This window comes from Melanotaenia boesemani, chromosome 4, assembly GCF_017639745.1.
Source record: "Melanotaenia boesemani isolate fMelBoe1 chromosome 4, fMelBoe1.pri, whole genome shotgun sequence".
Taxonomy (NCBI): Eukaryota; Metazoa; Chordata; class Actinopteri; order Atheriniformes; family Melanotaeniidae; genus Melanotaenia; species Melanotaenia boesemani.
Window position 1 is genome coordinate 1,719,413 of NC_055685.1, and position 19,567 is coordinate 1,738,979.

The 19,567-nt window shown below is 44.1% G+C and overlaps 1 protein-coding gene across 1 annotated transcript in view; it reads right to left on the reverse strand.

The window, feature by feature from the left end:
- Positions 1-19,567, reverse strand: part of LOC121639145 (UPF0687 protein C20orf27 homolog) — a 30,862-nt gene that overhangs the window by 11,006 nt on the left and 289 nt on the right. The window contains exons 2-4 of the mRNA XM_041984376.1: positions 13,418-13,489; positions 12,783-12,919; positions 11,209-11,362 (exon numbers count right to left, since the gene is read on the reverse strand). Coding sequence (XP_041840310.1) covers positions 11,209-11,362; positions 12,783-12,919; positions 13,418-13,436 — 310 coding nt within the window. The 5' untranslated portion in view covers positions 13,437-13,489. The remainder of the gene's footprint in view (positions 1-11,208; positions 11,363-12,782; positions 12,920-13,417; positions 13,490-19,567) is intronic.

Sequence of the window (19,567 nt, forward strand, 5' to 3'; positions counted from 1 at the left end):
GCCCCCTCCTCACAGTTCTGTTATAAACTGATGAGGGTAAGTTCGTCGCGGCAATATATATATATTTTTCACTTATTTAATATGCTAACTTCAGTCTCACACTGATGTATGCTGTGAAGAAAATATTTTAAGTTGTATTGGTACTGTTTTGTGTACTTTGGTGAGCTGATAAGAGTTTTGGAGACGTTTTTATTCAGCCTCGATTTTATTTCAGTTAGCTAACCTGTGTAGACAACGTTGTTACGACGGCAGCCATTTTACAATGTCATTTTATTTTATAGGGAGCGAGAGTGCCCGGTCCATGTGAAGACACTGAAATAGTGTATTTTTTTATGTCTGTCACAGGTATGTTTATTTCGTTTATAAGTGTAAAATACATAATATGTGCATTTTGCTCCATGTTAATACGCCTGTTTCCACACAATATAATTTTATACATGGTTCATTGATAATAAGTTCATACATGATTTGTTCACATATAAAAGGAGTTCACATGATTTATACTCTGTGTAATAATATGTAATAACCCGGCCAGTATGTATTAATGTGTTTTTGTGCTGCTGCCGCCCCCTCCTCACAGTTCTGTTATAAACTGATGAGGGGAGCGAGAGTGCCCGGTCCATGTGAAGACACTGAAATAGTGTATTTTTTTATGTCTGTCACAGTAAACGTGGTCAGCTCCATTGTGTGTTCTGTCCTCTGTATACGGATTGGTGAGGAGTTCGCATCCGTAACACAGGCGTATTGCTGGATTCCAGGGTGAGAAGACACAGGACTGGCAGTTCTTAAAAGCAGCAATTAAGATTGAGCAGGTGTAACACCCAGAGACCGACAAACCCCAATCACTCAGGCAAGAGATGGCACTTACGATCCAGAGTAGAGTCCAAGGCAAAACCAGCCAGACCAACCGCTGACACACAGCCGAATGAGTGAAGGCATGCTGAAGAGCAGGCACCTGCTCTCATATAAAAAGGGCTGCCTGCTCAACCCAGCAATCACCACAACAGGCCACACCTGTTGCATGCCAAATGGGGAGGGAAGGTGAACACTCCAGTGAGTAAGAGAGGTGACAACCTGTCTTGCCACATAATATTACTCCAAGAGACTCATTTATCAAACTCAACAATAGATCTTCTCTCAACAACCCAGTTTCCACACGTGTATTCAGCTTGTTATAATTCTAGGCAGAGAGGAGAAGCAACTCTTATTAATAGAAGGTTAAATTTTGACATAGATAATACAATCATAGATCCAGAAGGCAGATTTATAATAGTTACATTTAAAAAAAATGAAAAAGAAATAGTTACAACTATTAAAAATGTTAAGTTATGTATTGCAAATATATTTGGTCCAAATTTAGATGATCCCTCCTTCTTTCACTCCCTCTTCGCCTCTATGGTCACTCAGATAACACATTAATTATAGGAGGTGATTTTAACATTATACTGGACAAACATAGTACCACAGGAGCTCATCGAGTCTGGAAATCCTCAGAAACTGTTAAACATGAAGGATTTTGGTCTCTGTGATGCTTGGCGCTCTCACCATCCCACACTAAGAGAATACACCTTCTTCTCTTCAGTCCACCATTCCTATTCTAGATTAGATTATTTCTTAACTAGCAGCTCGCTGATGAATGACATGTCAGAAATCAGAATCCATCCTATTAGCATTAGTGATCACGCACCAGTATCATTCACTCTGAGAAGTAAGAGCAATAAACCAGCAACTAGAAACTGGAGATTTAATACATCATTACTTAAAGATCCTGAGTTTATCAGCTACTTTAAAAGAGAATGGTCCTTATATCTAGAAAATAACGACGTGCCAGAAACTTCAGCGTGTGTTCTTTGGGAAGCAGGACAAGCAGTAATGAGAGGGAAAATAATTTCTTTCTCTTCTCATAAGAAAAAGAAGGAAACTTTGAGAATTTCAGAGTTAGAACTCAGAATTAAATCCTTAGAGGAGCTTACCATGTCTCCCCAGAAGAACACCTACTAAATGCTATAAGGAAAGCTAAACTTGAACTTAATGAAATAACAGATAAAAAAGACGCAATTCTTGGTGCAAAGACTTCGAGAACTTTGAGCATGGTAACAAATCTAGAAGGTTCCTGGCAAATCAGTTAAAAACAAATAAGGAGAAAACAACCATCTCCTCTGTCAGAGATCCAGAAGGAAACATCAGCCAAGACCCTGACAAGATAAATAACACTTTCAAAGAATTCTATAAAACATTATATACATCACAACTAACTACAACAGATGACAATATTGATAAATTTCTTAGTAACATCAATCTTCCAAAATTAAAACATGAAGATAAAATGGTCTTGGATTCCCCCCTTTCAGTCGGCGAACTCCAAGAAGCTCTCCAGCATATGCCCAGCAATAAAGCTCCAGGTCCAGATGGTTACCCAGCAGAATTCTACAAAGAATTCTGGACAATGCTGGCACCCACTTTCTACAACATGATATTAGAAATAAAGGAAAAACAAAAAATACCTTCAAATATGAACCTAGCCGATATTACTCTACTATTAAAACCAGGTAAAGACCCGACACTTCCATCCAGTTACCGTCCAATTTCATTAATAAATGTAGATCTCAAAATAATTAGCAAAGCTTTGGCCAGAAGAATAGAAAAAATAACCCCTCTAATAATACATCCTGACCAAACAGGCTTTATTAAAGGTAGACATTCCTCTACTAACATGCGTAGATTAATTAACATCATAGATTATTCTACTCTACATAATCTGGAATCCACAGTAATTTCTTTAGGCACAGAAAAAGCATTTGACCGAGTAAACTGGAAATTTTTATTTGCAACATTAAACAAATTTGGGTTTGGGTCATCTTACATAGATTGGATAAAGATATTATATAACAACCCAAATGCATGTGTGAAGACCAATGATCAAACCTCTCCAAGCTTCTGTTTGCAGAGAGGCACCAGACAGGGCTGCCCGCTTTCTCCATCACTCTTTGCTATTTTTATTGAACCCCTAGCTGCTGCCATAAGACAAAATAAAGAGATTAAAGGAATCCATGCCAAAAATATAGAACACAAGATAAGTCTTTATGCTGATGATGTATTACTTTTCCTCCAGAACTCACCGACATCTCTCCCCCAGACAATCACACTTATTAACACATTCTCATCAATATCTGACTACTCTACTAACTGGTCTAAGACTATTATTATGCCCATCAACTGTAACCTACAAAACACACCCAATACTACAATACAGTCTGGAAATATTAGATATCTAGGCATAAACATTTCCCCCAGGTTATCAGAACTAACAAAGCTAAATTATGTCCAGCTACTTAAAGCAATAGAGGATGATCTCTCACGGTGGAGGCGCTTACCCATATCACTCATGGGGAGGGTTGCCACAGTTAAAATGATGGTTCTATCTAAAGTAAACTACCTGTTTTCAATGATACCCACTAAACCATCCTCCAGCTGGTTTAAGTCACTGGACTCACATATATCTAATTTTTTATGGAAAAATAAGCCATCACGTATCAGTCTAAAAACTTTACAACAGACTAAAGATAGAGGCGGATTGGAGCTACCCAACTTTAATCATGTTTTCTTAGCTAACAAGCTGCAGTATATCTCCAAATGGTTTAAACCTAGCAGTCTGAATGAAACATGGTTAGATGTAGAGCAAGCATTGTGTGAGGATGTGTTTATCTCTGACCTGCCATTCATCAGCCCAGCCATCAAAACACTTAAGTGTTTTAAAAGCATCAATATCAGTTCCTCTTTAGTGGCTTGGTGGGATTTTCTAAAAATAACCAAATCCTCACTCTTTCCATGTAAGTTTACACCCCTCTGGAACAACCCTGACATCCTTCAAAACAAAAAGCTTATCAATTTTACTCAATGTAAAAATAAAGGAATAAAACAGTTAGAACATATAATAGAAAATGGAAACTTCTTGTCATTTAATATTCTCACTTCACAATATGGAATCAGTAGCAAAAAATTTTTTAGAATATCACCAGCTTAAATCTGTCATATGTAAAAAATACATTTAAACTTACAGCTACTTATTAGGGTGGCAGAATTCAAGAATCTCAATGCCCCAAAGCTATTATCAAAAACATATAGACTATTATCTAAACTAGAAGACTCAATCTGTCTTCCAACTTCAAAATGGGAGGGTGACTTATCCAGTAACTTTAAAAAAGATAAATGGTCACAAATATGTTTAAACACCTTTAAAATGACTAAGAATTCAAATATGCAACTAATACAATTAAAAATTCTGCATAGAACTCATTATACAGGACAAAGGATGTTCAGGATGGGTCTGTCACAATCAAACATCTGCACACACTGCAATGAAAACACACCTGACAACTATCTCCATGCCTTGTGGTCCTGCACATCTGTCCACAGGTTCTGGCTTCAGGTATGTGTGGACATGTCAACATGGTTTAAATGGCCAGGTCCTGGGGTGGCTGCACTGGTGGGCTGCTGGCTCTGTGGGTGTTGGGTCAAGGGGGGGTGCTTGGGGCTTGCTGTCCTCTGGTGCGGCTGGGACGTCGGGGTGTGTGCTGGCCTACGCCGGGTGGCTGTCTGGGAGGGCCTGGTCCTCCTAGGCATGTTGCAGGCCCTCTGCCTTTGGGGGGTGGGGCAGCCACCTCTGGGCTGGTAACAACCGGAAAAATGAAGAAGAACCATGGCAACAACCGGAAAAACGAAGAAGAACCATGGCGACAACTGGAAAAATGAAGAACCATGGCAACAACTGGAAAAACGAAGAAGAACCATGGCAACAACCGGAAAAACGAAGAAGAAGAACCATGGCAACAACCAGAAAAACTAATAAGTAGAACCACGGCAACAACAGGAAAAAACGAAGAAGAAGAACCATGGCAACAACTGGAAAAACGAAGAAGAACCATGGCAACAACCGGAAAAACAAAGAAGAACCATGGCAACAACAGGATAAACGAAGAAGAGGAACCATGGCAACAAGCGGAAAAACGAAGAAGAAGAACCATGGCAACAAGCGGAAAAACAAAGAAGAAGAACCATGGCAACAAGCGGAAAAACAAAGAAGAAGAACCATGGCAATTGCCAGAAAAATTAAGAAGAGGAACCGTGACGATAACAGGAGAAATGAAGAAGAACCACAGCAACAACCAGAAAAATTAAGAAAAACCATGGCAACAACAAAAAAATCGAAGAAGTAGAACCATGGTAACAACCGGAAAAATTAAGAACCATGGCAACACCTTAGACCAAATGGAAAGTTTTGGGGAAAATCTTATAAGACTTGAGCATAATAGTCTGCATGAATAAGGTCTTACTGATTGTACAAACATTTGTTGAACATCAGCGAACTGAATGCTTTCCTCTAAATCACACTGCGAAACAGATCCTGGACCAAATGCTAACTTTCTGCTTGATGACCTCCTCTTTCCACTATTTAGGTATTAACATTTCAGATAATTTTTCTTCTATCTATAAACATTTTTTAAAATTAGTTACCCAAATTAAATCTGACCTCAAGCTCTGGAATGTTCTTGTCCCTTACAGGAAGAATCAACACAATAAGAATGAATGCAGTATCAAGAGTCTTATTACTTTTCCAGTGTTTACCAGTGCACCTTCCTTCCACTGGCATATTTTATCTTTTTAAAGTCTCCTAGAGCCCAATTCTCTACTTTGCAAAGATCAAAAGAAAATGGCAGTCTTGCACTCCCCAGTTTCTTAGCATATATTATTATTATCAGGCTGCTAATATCAAAATAATTTTTCATCTGGTATGACCAGAGTCTGGACCCTGGACTGGAATCTGGCCTGACTTTGATCTGTATGTTGATCTGGACCCTGATCTGGACTCTAGCCTGGTTCCTGATCTGGACTCTGGTCTGGACTCTGGTTTGGACTCTGGCCTGGACCCTGGTCTGGACTTGATCTAGGCCAGAGTCCAGACCAGGGTCCACATCAGAGTTCAGACTAAACATGGAGAAGCAGCATTTAGCTGTTCTGCTGCCAGCGGAAATGCAACTTTCACCAAATGTATGAAATCTGCAGCTAACTTTTAACTGATCTGGTTTCAGTCATTTTAATTTAAATTATGATTTTATTGTGATTTTTGCCATTTATTGCTCAGTTAACTACTTTTTAATGCTTTCTTGCACCATCTGTGATGCTTTTAATGTTTTATGTAAAGCACTTTGTGCTTTAGAAAAAAACATGCATTGCCTCCAAAGGTTATCCAGTCATAGTCCCATACGTAAGAATCATCTTTATATTCACCCCAGACACTAATAGACCTTCCCAACATGGCAGAGATCATGCTTGGTCAGACAAAGGACTTTTTACATTAAAATGTTTGTACCAGCTTCAGTTTCAGTATCTACAGTTTTGTTATTGTGTTAAATATAATAATCTTCTTTTCTCCCCAGCATTCCCCCAGATACTGTAATCAATTCAACTGTGGACATCTTCATAAACCGGAAAGGCCTTATAACCACAATTCAGACTAGTTTCCCAACAGAGACTTTTGATAAGATCACAAACCTTTATATGAAAAGCAACACCCACTTACTAGTCATCTCACCAGCCCAGGTAAACAAAGCTCTGAGGAGGATCAACCCCCACAAAGCAGCAGGGCCAGACAGCATCCCTGGACGAGCCCTCAGAGCATGTGTCACCGAGCTGGCTGACATTCTCACCTCCACATTCAGCCTGTCCCTCAACCAGAGAACTGGTCCATCCTGCTTTAAGACCACTACCATGGTCCCCCAACCTGCTTTAAGACCACTACCATGGTCCCCCAACCTGCTTTAAGACCACTACCATGGTCCCCCAATCTCATTAAGACCACTACCATGGTCCCCCAACCTGCATTAAGACCACTACCATGGTCCCCCAACCTCATTAAGACCACTACCATGGTCCCCCAACCTGCATTACGACCACTACCATTGTCCCCCAACCTGCATTACGACCACTACCATGGTCCCCCAACCTGCTTTAAGACCACTACCATGGTCCCCCAACCTGCTTTAAGACCACTACCATGGTCCCCCAATCTCATTAAGACCACTACCATGGTCCCCCAACCTGCATTAAGACCACTACCATGGTCCCCCAACCTCATTAAGACCACTACCATTGTCCCCCAACCTGCATTACGACCACTACCATGGTCCCCTCCCCAAAAAGAGCCCCCCAGCTGCCTGAATGACTACAGGCCAGTAGCACTCACTCCAATCATTATGAAGTGCTTGGAGACAGTGATGCTGACCCACATTCAGAGCTGCCTACCAGACACACTGGACTCCTGCAGTATGCCTACCGGTCCAACAGGTCCACCTCAGGCGCTACTGCTGCAGCCCTGCACATCTCCCTCTCACACCTGGAGGATAAAGACTCCTACATCAGGATGCTCTTTATTGACTACAGCTCAATTTCAATATAGTCATCCCCCACCAGCTCATCCAGAAACTGTTTTCCCTGGGACTACACCCCATCCTCTGGGACTGGCTCCAGGACTTTTCTGACCAGCAGGCCTCAGTCTATCAGGATCGGGACCAGGACTTCAGCCAGCATCATCACAAACACTGGCACACCACAGGGGTGTGTCCTCAGTCCCATCCTCTACACCCTGTTCACCCATGACTGTGTGGCCTCCCACCAGGACAACACCGTCCTTAAGTTTGTGGACCACACCGCAGTGATAGGACGCATCGCTGGCGGGGACGAAGCAGCCTACAGAAGGGAGGAGGCTTCTCTGGTGACGTGGTGTGAGGACAACCTTACCCTCAACACGGACAAGACCAAGGAGATGGTAATGGACATGAGGAAGGAGAGGAACCCTCACCAGCCACTGCTTATCTGCGGGCTGGAAGTGGAGAGGGTGAGCAGCTTTAAATATCAGGGTCCACATCAGCGAGGACCTCACCTGGACACTCAGCACCACTCAGCTGGTGAAGAGAGCTCAGCAGCAGCTGGACTTCCTGAGGAGGCCGAGGATGTTCGGCATGTCACCAAAGATTCTCAGAAATGTCTCCAGCTGCATGGTTGAGTCCATCCTGACCAGCTGCATCACCGTGTGGTACGACAGCAAATGCCTGCAGAGAGCAGTGAAGACTGGTCCAGGATCACCAGGATCCGCTGGCCTCTCTGCAGAGCATCTACCAGCACAGAGTCCATCATCAGAGACCCCACCCACCCCCAATATGGACTATCCACCCTCCTCCCCTCAGGCAGGAGATGCAGGACAACCAGACTCTGAAAGTCTTTCTTTCCCTCCTGAACAGCTGTTAGTCTGTAACAACGACCTGTACCTGCACCCTGACTTATGTTGTCACCCACAGTAAATATTGTTTACTGCTCATGTTTCTTATTACTTATAACAGATATTACACATGCATCTCACCATCTACCTCAGGGCAGTTTGTTTGCACAGCTGATCATTCATTGCTGAATGTGGCACACGGCACATTTATGTACATAGATTATTTACTCAGAGTTTTTATCTTATCTTTATTTTCTATCTAGTTTTTTTAAAGCTGTTTTTTTTCTATTGCATAATCTTTATGGCACTCAGTGTGGATGGCAAAGTAAGACTTTCATTGTTCAGGGAAACTTGTTTCCTTACTGGGAAAATGACAATAAACACTTTAAATCTTGAATCTTGAATAAGGAAGAACCTGGCAGTCATAGACGATGATGACTGGGAGACTGTAATAATATCAGAACATCCTGCTGCATGTTAAGACTGCTCCACTTCACGGTTGTTCATCAGATAACTGCAAATTGTGCTTCATTATCTGTACTGCTTAGTCCATTACATGTCGCGGGGAAGCTGGAGCCTATCCCAGCATTTTAACAGGTGAGAGGCACGTACACCTGGACAGGTCACCAGTCCATCGCAGGGCCGACACAGAGAGACAAACAACCACTCACACTCACTCATAGGGAGGATTTACCACCACCCCAAACCAAGGCACAAACAGTAACGTTTAAGATGTAATGCCGCAGTGCAAACTACCACCATGCAGCCCTTCAATAATAGTAAAAGTGCTGGGCATTCGCAGCCTGTCATTTGCATGACAAGCTGTGAATAATCGTGATTTATCGCATTGTTAGGCGCAGAATGTCTCTTTCCTTCAAAAGAAGGCCTATGGCTATATAAAGAAAATACAGTAAATTTTGGTTTACAAACATCAGGGGTGTCCAACCCGCGGCTCTGGACCTTCCACAATGTCTCTAAATACATGGCTAAAATATTTTTTTAAATCTATACTTCTTGTCATTATGTTGGAAACCAGGGAATTTTTTTCCCTTTTACATAATTTTCCATAAATATCTACATCCCTTAGAAGAAAGTCTGTCTATCCTCTTTTTATAAAGGTTTTATGTTTTTCTTTGTTTTAAAACCTAAAAACGGAAATACAAATATGGTTTTTCAAAAATAACAAATATCCTATGGTGGCTCTTTATTTAAAATATATATTAACTTGCCTTTTTGAAAAGTCTGGTAACATCTGCGTCTCTAAAGTAGTTTTATTTAGCTGGCTGAGGGAAAAATGTCTCTTTGGATTGGAAAGGCTGCAGACCCCTGCACTAAACACATAAACAGGTTTAGCAGCAGTTTTCTCTTTAAACACCAACAGTTAAAATATTTCTTCATATAAATTTATAAAATCAAATACTTATGACAAAGAAGGATGAAATGTTCAGGATTTACTAACTAAAAGGTAAAAAGTCAGCAGGATGAATTTAAAGCTGTGAAGCTGCTTCCTTCTAAACACAGAAGGAACAATATGTGATGAATATCAGCATCAGGTGAACAGACAGAAAGCAGGATGAGAATCTCACAGCTTCTAGATGGTGAGGAGAGAGAAATATTCACAATATGCACAATAACTTCCATCCATGCACCTTCACTGCTTCATTATCCAGATTTCTGGATATAAATTTTTTTTTTTTTATGGATATAAACTTTCATTCTTAGCTTGACTGTTTAGCTTCACCTCTGCACCTGCAGCCTCCGCTACCGGGAGTTAAGGGTTAACATCTGGTTTCCGGGTGTAGCGTCAGGTCTGTAGATGTAACTATAAACATGTGTGGTATCCACAGAAAGTCCAGAATCTCAGCTACCAGCTCAGTAAAACCATTTCTATCACCAACAAACACAGTTAAGACAACAAATGATTCAAAAGGCAAGGTGCACAGAGTCCGAAAAACATGTAAACACAGATGATGTCTCCCCATGAACACGAACAAACGGCTCCTCTACTGAAAGCTCACATCTCACAGATTCCACAGCTGGAAGTTTCATCTTAATACGACCAAGATCCACCGAACCAGAGGCAGAAGAAGACCCGATTTATGCTGCACGCTTGTAAAAGTCAGAAAACATGTCTTACCTCTGCTGTCTTGCATAAATTAAAACCGTATTTATTAAAAAAAATAATAAATAAATAAAAAGTTTCTCATTGTCTTTTGGGAGCAGTTTCCCGTCCAAAAATCGTGATGTTCTACCATCTGCATGAGTTTAGAATATGAAGAGAAAGGTCGGTTCTTCTTCTTCATTGGGTTAGGCAGACTTGACGCATCTATGGCGTATTGCTGCCATCCACTGGTCAGAGGTGCCACAAAAAAAAAAAAAAAATTAACGCACAAAAAATTAACGGTGTTAATTAAGCATTGCGTTAACATGCCCAGCACTAAATAATAATAATAATAATAATAATAATAATAACAATAATAATAATAATTCCTGTCTAAAAATTGATCTTAGCCTGTAACTAGTCTTTATTGTGGTCTCTGAAGCTGGCCCTTAGTCTGTCACAGCCAATAAGAAGGCTGCTTCAGAGAGGCTTCCAACAAGCAAGTGTTGATTCTGTATCAGTGTCCTACATAACTTGTAAAACCTTCACTCTTACAGTACAGTCAGTGGCTGTTTAAATGCAAACACAGTAAAAGTCCTGTTAACAAGGTTACATCTGCTGTTGTCATGGAAACAACAGAGGTAACTGAGGATGTGTGATGCCAGCCACACATGAACAGGTGGATTATCTGGAAGGAAATAACCTACAACTTTGTTTCCAGCTCCCTAAAGCTGCGTTTCCATGAGGAGGAAATGCAGAAACACCTGCATCAGTCAAGCTGCCGGTGTAAGCCTCGGTAAGGATGCTCTGCTGCACCGACGCCTGAACTCACCCTCCAGTGTTGAGCTTATTCGGTGGACCCGGAGGCTCTGGGGTTTCCGAGATGGAGAGCAAGAAGGAAGACAGGACAGCTCCTTACCCAGCGTGGGGACATCTGGGACAGTAAAGACAATCTCATAGCAGTGATGGCTCTTCAGGAAACCAGCCTTCAGAGAAAGAATAGAGGGGGGAGGGGTTGTTTGGCAGAGAGGGTGGGGGGGTTATCCGAAAAACAGATGGAGTTAGGACAGGAGAGATAAAGAAAAAAGCCCCGACAGAGTTGGTTTGGTATTATTCACAGTGACCTACATTAACAAGAACATGATTATCTGCAAATTCACTATGAGCACATGTTAATTGTTTTCCTCCAATCGCAGTGTTTGTCAGAGCCCCAGAGCTGCGTTGTTGATAGCAGATGAGCAGTTACATCATACATACAGGCAGAGAAGAGAGCTGAAAGACCCACTCCCTAACTTCTCAACCTTAAAACTCTGGTTTGATGCCATCAGTGACGTTGATTATGTGCATTTTGAAGCTGTCGCTGCCAGCAGCGCACTATGCAACTTTTCTACCGCTTCACACACGTCACAGCCAGCAAGCAGATGTGAACAAACCGGCCGTTCAGCACCGTGGCAGATCCAGCAAAGAAATGCTAGAAGACATTATCGGAGGAAGAGAGGAATGAAAAGAGAGCCAGAGATGAGACTCCTGTCTGGAGCGATCTCACCGACGGATGCTGGATTAGCCGTCGGTATGGAAAATGGAAAAAATTACGGAATGTGTCTTTAAAACCAGCAGTGCTCATTCATTCAGGCTGCTGGGCTGGAATATTATTCATTTACCAGGTCAGAATGTCTAAATAGAGCTCTAAGAGTTAGGGTTTCCTCTAGCCCTACTTCCACTCCTTCGTCTTGGTTTGAAGTTGTCGTGTTGTCTTCAGTAACCCCCGTCTCCATTCCTGGAGGCTTTTTCTGATGTTTAACAGCTTTTTCAGGTCTCTGGTGATCCAAGGTCTGTTACTGGGAAGTTGGTATAATCTGTCTCACACTCAGTTGCTGACGTCTTCTCGTGGTTCACAGAGGACGCTCCAGTCTGTGGCCCCCAAGCAGCTCAGAGCACCTCCAGCTTCATAAGACCAGGTTTTACTAGTCTGTGAGGCCTGGTTGCTGCTGAACGATGGGCTTGTAGGTCGAGGTGAGAAGAACCAGATTAAATTTCTTTATTAAACCCTTGGATCCTGCCACTCTCTGTCTTTTATTTTATTTAGTTATTTTTTATGATGTGATTTTATTTAACTTTTGTGGTATATTGATTTTGTGTGCAGCACTTTGGAACCGTTTTGCTGTGAAATGAGCTATATAAATAAAGTGATTGATTGTTTATGACTTCATAAAAAACCATGGAGAAACCTCCATTCATTTTATTTTTTGCATGACAACCAAAAACAACCAAAAACAACAAAAGCCATTCTGGTCTACAGTCAGCCGGTTGACCGCTGCTACCTGAGACGGATGTAAATATACAAGCAATGAAGTTATTTGTACATGAGAGCATGAATGTCATGCTTTATAAAACTCAGAGACACACCTTGACCAGGTAGCTGCCATCCTTCTCTAGGACTGCCATAAGTGAAGAGAGGCTGGACTGGTCATCCCTCCATGTTGGAGAGCCGGGAGGCTCGTCATCGTCAGGGAAACGCACCCCACCACCTTTGGAAGTAGAGCCTGATGATGGAGAGCATATTTCAATGACTGAGACCAGAACATGACCAAACAGTAAAGTTGTGCTTTACTTCCATTTAGTCCATTAAAACAGTTGCTCCTTATGGAGTAAATCATCTAATGACATTTTTGCTGTACAGATTGTTGATCCTCTTTTTTTAAAACAAAATTTTTCTAGTATTCTAGGAAAAAAATGTTGACAAAAAACATTTAAAAAGTACATGATTGTTCTCCCTTTAAACAAGAAACTGGTACAAGCAGGACCTCCAGTGCACTTAGCTGTTGCTCATACATAGAAGTCCAACACATGGATGCAGGACCGGAAGTGGGTGTTGCATCATCACACTCACAGGCTGCGGAGTATTTCTCATATTTTCAGCATCTCAACTCAAACCCAGCTTCTATCCCGTCCTGGACAGGGTCCAACAAACTGAACTGTCCCCTGCTGTTTCCAGTCACACTGAGCCCTGTGAAGGCCCAGGAAGAAGGACTCACACTTACCTTTTCTTCCTGTTGCCATGGCAATGTGGTTAGAAACTGGTTGGACAATGCTGTTGTGGTGTCATCACTGACCTGAGCACAGAAAAACCAGAGAAACAACTCAGTTTCAGATATTTCAGCTGCTCCAGACTGACTACATCTACTGAAGTTAAAACTGAAATATTTCTGAGAGATTTTACAGACGGTTGTCCAGGCAACGTTGGACGTCCATCTGAAATGTGCTCCCTCCGTGTATTTATCTGTTTTACATTCTGCAGTTTAGTCTGATTCATCAACAAAACTAGTTCGATAACCACCAGTAATCATAATTATTACATGTACATGTCATTTCGTGTACTATCAATGTTATTGTTGAATTAATATGATGAAAACTTATGATTACCCATGTTGTAATCATATTAATAATATCATTATTGTTATTAATTATATTATTATTATAATTTTTATTGCTGTTATTGTTACTACAAGATCAACAACATTCTAAGAGCCTTCGTTGCAAACTCAATGAGGCTGTGGCAGACCACCATGGAGCAAGTCTCATCAAATATGCTATATACCAAGGAGATGCTCTGTCCCTGCTTCTGTTCTGCATAGACCTGAACCCCCTCAGCTAATTAATCAACAAGACTGGCTATGGCTACCGACTCAGGAATAGGGCCACCATCAGTCACCACAGAAGAAGCCACAAAGAAAGCTGCCACAGCCACATGTCTGCAACGAGTTACTCCTGAGAAGTCAGCAAGAACAAGAGCCGGGCAGCTAACAGTGATGCCCTGCCAGTGATCAGATACCCTGCTGGGATAATAAACTGGCCGAAGGAGGATGTTCAGACCACAGACGTTAAAACATGGAAGCTGTTCACCATGTATGGAGGATTCCACTCCAAATCCAGTGTCCAGAGGCTCTACACTAAACACAAAGAGGGAGGCACAGGACTAGTGAGCATCAGGGCCGCTATCCAAGATGAACCGTCCAAGCTCCATGAATACATCAGGAAGATGGCCCCAAGGGATGAAACACTGAGTGGTGCAAAATCAGTAGCTAGACTCTTCTCCTCTGTTGTCCCCCGGTGGTGGAACGATCTACCAAACTCTGTCCGATCCGCAGAGTCCTTATCCACTTTTAAGAGCAAGCTAAAGACTCAGTTGTTTAAGGAGCATTTCCACACTTAGCTTAACTCTTCTACTCAGAATGAGGTAGAAAGATTTGTCCAGCTCTTTGGCTCAACCAAGTACTGAAGAAGCTGCTGCACTTATGTCCAAGATGATATTGTAGGATGAAATTGTGATGTTTGTAAACAAAATAACTTACAAAAACTACACACAAAAAAAAAAAACTTTAAAAAAAAATATGCACTGCCTCTAGCACTACATGACTTCCCAACTTGTTTGAATTCTTGCTTGGGTTGTTCTTCCTCTCAAATGTAAGTTGCTTTGGATAAAAGAGTCTGCTACATGACTGTAGAATAGAATGTAGAATAGAATAGAGTGGTTGCCTCACGCAATGGAAACTGGAGGAGAATTAAAAGGAGGAACCATCATGGGACAACAAGCCCCTGCATGGGATGTACCACCGACAGATAGCTGAAGTGGTGGATATGAACCAGTCCTACCAATGGCTAGAAAAAGCTGGACTAAAGGACAGCACAGAGGCGGTAACCATGACCCCAGATCTACTACACCAGGTAGGACCCCAGGTCTACCACACCAGGCAGGACCACAGGTTCTGAGCAAACAATCCTGCACCTCACATCAGGGTGCAAGATACTGTCAGACAAAGAATACATTGAACACCATAACCAAGTAGTCAGCATAGTGTACAGAAAAATCTGTGCAGAGAATGGACTGGAGACCCCTAGGTCACACTGGGGAACACCTCCCAAGGTGGTGGAGAATGAGAGGGCTAAGATCCTGTGAGACTTCCAGATACAGACTGACAACATGGTGGTGGGCAACCAACATTGTGATCATGGATAAGCAGGAAAGGAAAGCTGAATGTAGCCATCCCCACCAATGGAAATATCAGAAAAAAGGAACATGAGAACCTGGAGAAATATCAAGGACTCAAGGAAGAGCTGGAGAAAGCCTGGAAGGTGAAGGTAACAGTAGTACCAGTTGTCATCGAAGCACTGGGGGCCGTGTCCCCCAAACTGGAGAAGTGGTTCCAATAGATACCTGTAGAACCATCAGACATCACCATCCAGAAGAGATTAGTCCTACGAACAGCTAAGATAAAGCATAGGGCCCTCGGGCTCCCAGGACTCTGGTAGAGGACCCGAGCTGTAGCCACCCAGCCTAACCAGGGGAGATGGGAGGGTGGGTGAGGAAAGAGTTTATATATCCATTCATTCATCCATCAATCCATCCTATGCTGCTTATCTAGATTCGGGTCGTGGGGGCAGTCACCTAAGCAGGGAAACCCAGACTTCTCTCTCCCCAGCCATATTCACCAGCTCATCCGGAGGGATCCCGAGGCGTTCCCAAGCCAGCCGCGAGATGTAGTCCTTCCAGCGTGTCCTGGGTCTTCCCCAGGGCCTCTGTCCAGTGGGACAGTGTCCAGTGTCCAGTGGGACACCTCACCAGGGAGGCGTCCAGGAGGCATCCTAATCAGATGCCCAAGCCACCTCATCTGACTCCTCTCGATGTGGAGGAGCAGCGGCTCTACTCTGAGCCCCTCCCAGATCACAGAGTTTCTCACCCTATCTTTAAGGGAGAGCCCAGCCACCATGCGGAGAAAACTCATTTCGGCCACTTGTATTCTTTCGGTCACTACCCACAGCTCATGACCATAGGTGAGGGTAGGAATGTAGATCGACCAAGTAAATTGAGAACCTTGCATTTTGGCTCAGCTCCCTATTCACCACGACAGACCAATGCAGAGTCCGCATCACTGCAGACGCTGCACAGATCAGCCGCTCCATCCTTCCCTCACTCGTACAAGCAGGTCCAGCACTCCATACTCCCAGAGTACCCCCCACAGGAGTCCCCGGGGGACACGGTCGAACACCTTCTCCAAGTCCACAAAGCACAGGTAGACTGGTTCAGCAAACTCCCATGCCCCCTCCAAGACCCTGAAGAGGGTGTAGAGGTGGTCCGCTGTTCCACGACCTGGAGGACAACCACACTGCTCCTCCTCAATCCGAGGTTTCGACTATCTCACAGACCCACCTCTCCAGCACCCCTGATTAGACCTTTTTCAGGGGTCCTGGATGACCACACGATGCTGCAGAGGCATGTCAGCAAAGACAGCCCTACAGTATCCAGAGCCTTGAGGAACCTTATACACCCCCGGGGCCCTGCCACTGAAGAACTTTTTAACCACCTCAGCGACCTCAGCTCCAGAGATAGGAGAGCCAACACCAGGGTCTCCAGCCTCTGCTTTCTTGTCGGAAGATGTGTTGGTGGGATTGAGAAGGTCTTCGAAGTATTTCCTCCACCGCCTCACAATGTCCTGAGTCAAGGTCAGCAACCCCCCATCCCCACTGTACACAGTGTTGACAGAGCACTGCTTTCCCCTCCTGAGCCGCCGGATGGTGGACCAGAATCTCCTCAAAGCCATCCAGAAGTCATTCTTCATGGCCTCTCCAAACTCCTTCCATGCCCGAGTTTTTGTTTTAGCGACCACCGAAGCTGCGTTCCGCTTATCCCGCTGATACCCATCAGCTGCCTCTGGAGTCCCACAGGCCAAAAAGGCTCGATAGGACTCCTTCTTCAGCTTGACGGCATCCCAGCAGACCCTCACAACACGCTTGGGTCTGCCAGGTCTAACTGGCATCCTCCCCCACCATCTGAGCCAAATCACCACCAGGTGGTGATCAGTTGACAGCTCCGCCCCTCTCTTCACCCGAGTGTCCAAGACATGTGGCCGCAAGTCCGACAAAACGATTACAAAGTCGATCATCGAACTTTGGCCTAGAGTGTCCTGGTGCCAAGTGCACATGTGCACACTCTTATACCTGAACAAGGTGTTCGTTATGGACAGTCCATAACGAGCACAGAAGTCCAACAACCAAACACCACTCGCATTCAGATCAGGGGGGCCATTCCTCCCAATCACGCCCCTCCAGGTCTCGCTGTCATTGCCCACGTGGGCATTGAAGTCCCCCAGCAGAACGAGGGAGTCCCCGGAAGGAGTGCTCTCCAACACCCCCTCCAAGGATTCCTTGGAGGGTGGGTACTCTGAACTGCTATTTGGTGCACAAGCACAAACAACAGTTATGACCTGTCCCCCCACCCGAAGGCGGAGGGAGGCTACCCTTTCGTCCACCGGGGTAAACCTCAATGCACAGGCGCCAAGTCGGGGGCAATGAGCATGCCAACACCTGCTTGGCGCCTCTCACCGGGAGCAACTCCAGAATGGAAGAGGGTCCAGCCCCTCTCAAGGACAGTGGTTCCAGAGCCCAAGCCGTGTGTCGAGGTGAGTCCAACTATATCTAGCCAGAACCGCTCAACATCACGCACCATCTCAGGCTCCTCCCCCGCCTGAGAGTTCACGTTCCCTAGAGCTAGCTTTTGCAGCTGAGGATCAGACTGCCAGGGTCCCCGACTCTGGCAGCCGCCCAGCTCACACTGCACCCAACCCCGATGGCCCCTCTTGCAGGTGGTGAGCCCACAGGAGGGTGGGCCCATGTCACCTTTCGGGCTGAGCCCGACCAAGCCCCATAGGTAAAGGCCCGGCTACCAAGCGCTCACCTCCGTGCCCCACCTCCAGGCCTGGCTCCAGAGGGAGGCCCCGGTGACCCACGTACGAGCAATGAAAACCTGGGTCCATGATTTGTTGTCATCATAGGGGTGCGGTCCTGATGCAGGTTTTTCTTCCTGGTTCTGATGGAGGTTTTTTTTCCTGTTTGTGATGGAGGTTTTTCTTCCTGGTTCTGATGAGGGTTTTTCCTCCTGGTTCTGGCCCTAATGGAGGTTTTTCTTCCTGTTTGTGATGGAGGTTTTCCTTCTTGGTTCTGGTCCTGATGGAGGTTTTTCTTTTTGGTTCTTATGGAGGTTTTTTTTTCCTGTTTCTGATGGAGGCATTTTTCCTGGATCTGATGGAGGTTTCCTTCCTGGTTCTGGTCCTGATGGAGGTTTTCCTTCCTGGATCTAATGGAGGTTTTCCTTCCTGGTTCTGGTCCTGATGGGGGTTATTCTTCCTCGATCTGATGGAGGTTTTCCTTCCTGGATCTAATGGAGGTTTTCCTTCCTGGTTCTGGTCCTGATGGGGGTTATTCTTCCTGGGTCTGATGGAGGTTTTCCTTACTGGTTCTGGTCCTGATAGAGGTTTTCCTTCCTGGTTCTGGTCCTGATGGAGGTTTTTCTGCCTGGTTCTGGTCCTGATGGAGGTTTTTCTTCCTGGATCTATTGGAGGTTTCCTTCCTGGTTCTGGTCCTGATGGAGATTTTCCTTCCTGGTTCTGGTTCTGATAGCAGTTTTTCTTCCTGGTTCTGATGAAGGTTTTCCTTCCTGGTTTTGGTCCTGATGGAGGTTTTTCTACCTGGTTCTGGTCCTGATGGAGGTTTTTCTTCCTGGATCTATTGGAGGTTTTCCTTCCTGGTTCTGGTCCTGATGGAGGTTTTCCTTCCTGGTTCTGGTTCTGATGGAGGTTTTTCTTCCTGGTTCTGATGGAGTTTTTCCTTCCCGGTTCTGGTCCTGATGAAGGTTTTCCTTCCTTGTTCTGGTTCTGATGGAGGTTTTTCTTCCTGGTTCTGATGGAGGTTTTCCTTCCTGGTTCTGGTCCCGATGGAGGTTTTTCTTCCTGGTTCTGATGGAGGTTTTTTTTCCTGTTTGTGATGGAGGTTTTCCTTTCTGGTTCTGGTCCTGATGGAGGTTTTTCTTTTTGGTTCTTATGGAGGTTTTTGTTTCCTGTTTGTGATGGAGGTTTTTCTTCCTGGTTCTGATGGAGGTTTTCCTTCCTGGTTCTGGATTTGTTCTAACTGAAACCTTTAGAAATGACTCCATCTTTAATAAGAACTCATAGTTGTTCTGATTTGAATCCAGATCTGCATCGGATGAGAACCGGGCCGCCGTGGTGTAGAGGTGCGTCCTTTTTCGAGTTTTAATGAATAATCCTCATTAAGCCTGATTTAAGTCCATTCTGGACGTAACAGCTTCTTTTTTGTTTTGCTGCGCAAAATAAAATGAATGTGCCTCGCGCGCATGCATC